Raw genomic sequence first — 6,291 nt, 5'->3', positions numbered from 1 at the left:
CATGTCAACCTCAACTTCAACGCGTTCCTAGAGAAAACCAAGCTGAAAGATGATGGTAGCAACTATTTGGACTGGGTCCAGAACCTAAGGATCATCCTCATAGCTGCCAAGAAAGCATATGTCCTAGAAGGACTGCTAGGTGAAGCACCCATCCCAGAGAACCAAGACGTTATGAACGCTTGGCAGTCACGTGCTGATGATTACTCCCTCGTTCAGTGCGGCATGCTTTATAGCTTAGAACGGGGCTCCAAAAGCGTTTTGAGCAACACGGAGCATATGAGATATTCGAGGAGCTGAAAATGGTTTTCCAAGCTCATGCCCGGGTCGAGAGATATGAAGTCTCCGACAAGTTCTGCAGTTGTAAGATGGAGGAAAATAGTTCTGTCAGTGAGCACATACTCAAAATGTCTGGGTTGCACAACCGCTTGTTCCAGCTGGACATTAACCTCCCGGACGAGGCGGTCATTGACAGAATCCTTCAGTCGCTCCCACCTAGCTACAAGAGCTTTGTGATGAACTACAATATGCAGGGGATGGTGAAACTATTCCTGAAGTATTTTCAATGCTGAAATCAGCGGAGGTAGAAATCAAAAAGGAGCATCAAGTGTTGATGGTCAATAAAACCACTAGTTTCAAGAAAGGCAAGGGTAAGAAGAACTTCAAGAAGGACGGCAAGGGAGTTGCCGCGCCCGGTAAACCAGTTGCCGGGAAGAAGCCAAAGAATGGACCCAAGCCGGAGACTGAGTGCTTTTATTGCAAAGGGAAGGGTCACTGGAAGCGGAACTGCCCCAAATACTTAGCGGATAAGAAGGCCGGCAACACTAAAGGTATATGTGATATACATGTAATTGATGTGTACCTTACCAGTACTCGTAGTAGCTCCTGGGTATTTGATACCGTGTGGTTGCTCATATTTGTAACTCAAAGCAGGAGCTGCGGAATAAGCGGAGACTGGCAAAGAACGAGGTGACGATGCGCGTCGGGAATGGTTCCAAGGTCGATGTGATCGCCGTCGGCACGCTACCTCTACATTTACCTACGGGATTAGTTTTAAACCACAATAATTGTTATTTAGTGCCAGATTTGAACATGAACATTGTATCTGGATCTCGTTTAATATGAGATGGCTACTCATTTAAATCCGAGAATAATGGTTGTTCTATCTATATGAGAGATATGTTTTATGGTCATGCCCCGCTGGTCAATGGTTTATTCTTGATGAATCTCGAACGTGATGTTACACATATTCATAGTGTGAATAACAAAAGATGTAAGGTTGATAATGATAGTCCCACATACTTGTGGCACTGCCGCCTTGGCCACATTGATGTCAAGCGCATGAAGAAGCTCCCTGCTGATGGACTTTTAGAGTCTCTCGATTATGAATCATTTGACACATGCGAACCATGCCTCATGGGCAAAATGACCAAGACTCCGTTCTCCGGAACAATGGAGCGAGGAACCAACTTATTGGAAATCATACATACTGATGTGTGCGGTCCAATGAGCGTTGAGGCTCGCGGAGGCTATCGTTACGTTCTCACTCTCACTGATGACTTAAGTAGATATGGGTATGTCTACTTGATGAAACACAAGTCTGAGACCTTTGAAAAGTTCAAGGAATTTCAGAATGAGGTAGAGAATCAACGTGACCGAAAAATAAAGTTCTTACGATCAGATCGTGGAGGAGAATATTTAAGTCATGAATTTGGTACGCACTTAAGGAAATGTGGAATTGTTTCACAACTCACGCCGCCTGGAACACCTCAGCGTAACGGTGTGTCCGAACATCGTAATCGCACTCTATTGGATATGGTGTGATCTATGATGTCACTCACCGATTTACTGCTATCATTTTGGGGATACGCTCTAGAGACAGCTACATTCACTTTAAATAGGGCAGACGACACCGTATGAATTATGGTTTGGGAAGAAAGCAAAGTTGTCGTTTCTAAAAGTTTGGGGATGCGATGCTTATGTCAAGAAACTTCAACCTGAAAAGCTCGAACCCAAGTCGGAAAAATGCGTCTTCATAGGATACCCTAAGGAAACCATTGGGTATACCTTCTACCTTAGATTCGAAGGCAAGATCTTTGTTGCCAAGAACGGGTCCTTTCTAGAGAAAGAGTTTCTCTCGAAAGAAGTAAGTGGGAGGAAAGTAGAAGTCGATGAAGTACTACCTCTTGAACCGGAAAGTAGTGCAGCTCAGGAAAATGTTCCTGTGATGCCTACACCGACTGGAGAGGAAATTAATTATGATGATCAAGGTACTTCGGATCAAGTTTCTACTAAACTTCGTAGGTCCACAAGGACACGTTCCACACCAGAGTGGTATGGCAACCCTGTCCTGGAAATCATGTTGTTAGACAACGGTGAACCTTCAAACTATGAAGAAGCGATGGCGGGCCCAGATTCCAACAAATGGCTTGAAACCATGCAATCCGAGATAGGATCCATGTATGAAAACAAATATGGACTTTGATAGACTTGCCCGATGATCGGTGAGCGATAGAAAATAAATGGATCTTTAAGAAGAAGACGGACGTGGATGGTAATGTTACCATCTATAAAGCTCGACTTGTCGCTAAGGGTTATCGGCAAATTCAAGGGGTTGACTACGATGAGACTTTCTCTCCCGTAGCGAAGCTGAAGTCCGTCCGAATCATGTTAGCAACAGACACCCGCTAGCCACCTTATGCAACTAGTGCATGTCAGTCGGTGGAACCTGTCTCACGTAAGCGTACGTGTAAGGTCGGTCCGGGCCGCTTCATCCCACGATGCGGCCGAAGCAAAATAAGACTAGTAGTGGCAAGAAGATTGACAACATCTACGCCCACAACAATTTTGTGTTCTACTCGTGCAAAGAAACTACGCATAGACCTGGCTCATGATGCCACTGTTGGGGAACGTTGCAGAAAATAAAAAAATTCTACGCTTCACCAAGATCAATCTATGGAGTTCATCTAGCAACGAGAGAGAGTAGTGCATCTACATACCCTTGTAGATCGTGAGCGGAAGCGTTCAAGAGAACGGGGTTGAGGGAGTCGTACTCGTCGTGATCCAAATCACCGATGATCCTGGTGCTGAACAAACAGCACCCCGCATTCAACACATGTACAGTTGGGGAGGACGTCTCCTCCTTCTTGATCCAGCAAGGGGGGAGGAGAGGTTGATGGAGATCCAGCAGCACAACGGCGTGGTGGTGGAAGCAGCGGTGATCTCGGCAGGGCTTCGCCAAGCTCAGCGAGACGGAGAGGTGGTACGGGGGGGAGAGGGAGGCACCAGGGACTAGGGTGCGGCTGCCCTCCCTACGATTTCCGGATAACACAATTATAGCATGAATAACAGACAATTATCATGAACAAGGAAATATAATAATAATCATTTTATTATTGCCTCTAGGGCATATTTCTAACAAGAGGATCGCGCCGCAGCCCACCCATGGAACAGCGGGGGGAGTGGGAGCTGGAAGGCGACCCGCGCGGCGTGACGGAGGAGTGTGACGACCCATCCTCGTCGACCGTCCACGAGCGGATGACACGAAGCGGTACATCGGCCGCCTCGTCGCCGGAGAAGTTGTGCACGAGGAGCCTGAACGGGACATCCGCAATGTGCTCCAGCTTGATGATGAACCGGACAGCAGAGAAGTCGGAGCCGGAGAGGTAGTGGGGGTGGATGCAGCAGATGTTGCCGATGGAGCGGAACGCCGTCCTGATGCCCGCTTCCATCCAGTGCTCCAGGGGGAAGCCACCGGCAGACAGCTCAACAAAGTACTCGTACTGCCAGCCGAACCGGTTGGGGCCATGCTCAGGCCGCTCGAGGTCGATGTCGTGGTCGTTGAAGGTGAGGGGAAAGAAGCGCATGGTGGCCTCTCTCTCGCCTTCCGACAAGAAGATGACCAACATGGCCCCGTAGTAGGAGGGCGCCAGCTCCACTTCAGGGTTCCCGCCCTCTCCTCCAGGGCTTGGCGCAGCAGCGGGGAGGGCGTCGGCGGTTCGCCCACGCCCTCACAGTGCATATTATAAGTTACTCCATCCGTCTACACTAGTGCTAAAAAACATCTTACATTATGGGACGGAGGGAGTAGTATCTTAGATTGTCTCATTTATTATCAAGCATGACACAATATAAGACAACATTTTATATGATATCATGACATGGTACAAATCCTTTCTTTTCTCATTTAATTGTGTGTCGTCTTATAAAAAAATGTCTAGTTTAATTATGTGTCATCTTATAAAAAATGTCTAGTTTATATGCATGATACACTTTTGATACTCTGATTTGCGGGCAGCCTAAAGCTTATAATCTTACCGGCAATCTAAACGCAAAAGCCCCCCACCCAAACCTCTCAATTTTTCACCAACGCCCCCGTTAACGACACCACAGCCAGCCACGTCGCCCCGTCTTCGGTGCGGTCCTGGCTCGGCTGCGGTCTCCCCCACTCATCCTCGGGGCTATGCGGATTGACTGATGCGGAATTTTTCACTCAACTGCCTTTTTTTACATCTACAGAAACAACCGAGTGAAAAATAGGCATCAGTAAATTTTTCTTTTCACTCGGCTGCTTAATAGCCAAGGCGGGTCAAATCAACTGAGGTAAGTTCCCGCCAAAAAAAAAATCAACTGAGGTAAGCAGCACGAAGACTATACGGACGACCTCTTTGGAATACAACCAAGATGCAAAATCGTGGAAATTGTCCATCGTTGTGTAGCTGAGAGCCTGAGGCTCAAGGGATCCTCAAGACGTTGGATTCGATGAGCCTTTTTCACCTTTTGCAGATTAAAGCAAAACGGATAACAATGGCAACGTCTGATGCAATAACAACTCCTCCGCCCCATCGTTTGTGTCCTCCTCGACCACGGACTGAGACTCGTAACCATCCATAATAAATTCACAGCATCGCTTCTAGGGTTTTGGCAGACCAAAGTCCCAACTCGTCGTAATCGTAGCATCAACTCTTTATCATCCGTCCTCGAGTTTCTATCTGTTTGCTTGTTCCGTTTCCATGGCTACGGCGGCGGCAGAGCGGACGCCAGTGTTCATGAAGGTGGGAGATCTCAGGCCCGGGACGTCGACCGGCCACACGCTTCTCCTTAAGGTGCTAAGCTCCAAGATCAAGACCGAGACCAAGACCGTGGTGACCCGCTTTGGCCCGGTGGCGAGGCCCACGAGGATCGCCGAATGCCTCGTCGGCGATGAGACTGGATGCATCCTCTTTACCGCCCGCAACGACCAGGGTAATACATCCCCCTTTTTCTGTAGTAATTAATTAATCTGCTAAATACGTAGCATCTGGTAACCGGCATCATGTGTTGTTGTGTTTAAATCTTTGACTCGGGGTGTCTCGTGCTTATGCTTAAATTAATGTGCAAAATTGCAGAGTATGGATACGGGCAGAGACACGGAGTATTGTCCTTGATTGATCACATTGACCATCCTAGACAATACTAGACGCAGAGTATTAAATAAATAAATGTTTATTTGAGGAGTCTACTTTGTATACGGTTATAATTTCTGAACGTAGCAAATTAGATCCTTCCGTAATCTGTTCATTTCATAGAGTTAGACAAATGCATGATTGTCTTACTGTTTTGGTTAGCATGGTTTTACATGGCAAACATCTAACAACAGAAATTACATATGTTTGACAGTTGACATGCTGAAGCCCGGCAACACCGTTATTCTTTGGGATGCAAAGCTTGGCATGCCCAAGGGGATAATGAAGCTAGCTGTTGACAAACGGGGGCTTGTTGAAGTCACTGAACCGGCAAGCTTCGATGTGAAGGAGGACAACAATTTCTCACTTGTGAGTACGAGTATGTACAGGTCTACGTGTAAGAGTGGACTTATTTCGCTCTTAATCAGAACAAGTGCTTTCCAAACCTGCTGATCAAACTATACTTGCTTTTTTTTAGCATCTCAACACCCCTTTATTAGATACTCCCACTGTAACATACCACTTTTCAAACCCTAGCCTGGTTGTTGTCGCCGTTTAGGCTAGGATTTTTTTTCACATGGAATAAAATAAATGTTTGCACAATTTATTTTGTCTTTAGCATTTTTATCTCTTGGGTCAAGTCCATTGAAAGCGCACTAGTACTTGAGCTAGGAGTTACTTGGACTCGTCTCCATCTTCTACTCGAAATCAAGCCCACTCATCACCATTTTCCTCTAAACCGGCGATCCATACTCACTATGAATTTCATCCAAACATCTTTGCCTGTGCTCGAACACGTTTACTTGGCTCTAGAAGGTTCTTTGGGCGACCAAATAAAACCAACTTGTGT

General features: G+C 46.7%; 1 protein-coding gene across 1 annotated transcript; it reads left to right on the top strand.

Annotated features, from left to right (window-relative positions):
• The first annotated feature begins 5,009 nt into the window (after positions 1-5,009).
• On the top strand, positions 5,010-6,000 carry LOC119279641 (uncharacterized protein At4g28440-like). Its single transcript, XM_037560820.1, has 3 exons — positions 5,010-5,241; positions 5,656-5,810; positions 5,920-6,000. The coding sequence occupies exons 1-3, from the start codon at positions 5,010-5,012 to the stop codon at positions 5,998-6,000; spliced, it is 468 nt and encodes a 155-aa protein (XP_037416717.1).
• Positions 6,001-6,291: the final 291 nt, after the last annotated feature.

The sequence above is a fragment of the Triticum dicoccoides genome, chromosome 3B (assembly GCF_002162155.2).
Source record: "Triticum dicoccoides isolate Atlit2015 ecotype Zavitan chromosome 3B, WEW_v2.0, whole genome shotgun sequence".
NCBI lineage: Eukaryota > Viridiplantae > Streptophyta > Magnoliopsida > Poales > Poaceae > Triticum > Triticum dicoccoides.
This window is presented reverse-complemented; position numbering and strand designations above follow the sequence as displayed.

Bases quoted from the DNA above. Each gene is read 5' to 3' on its own strand.
- LOC119279641 (XM_037560820.1), top strand. From the start codon at position 5,010: ATGGCTACGGCGGCGGCAGAGCGGACGCCAGTGTTCATGAAGGTGGGA. The intron at 5,242-5,655 runs GTAATACATCCC...TATGTTTGACAG, and splicing joins TACCGCCCGCAACGACCAGG to TTGACATGCTGAAGCCCGGC. The intron at 5,811-5,919 runs GTGAGTACGAGT...GCTTTTTTTTAG, and splicing joins AGGACAACAATTTCTCACTT to CATCTCAACACCCCTTTATT.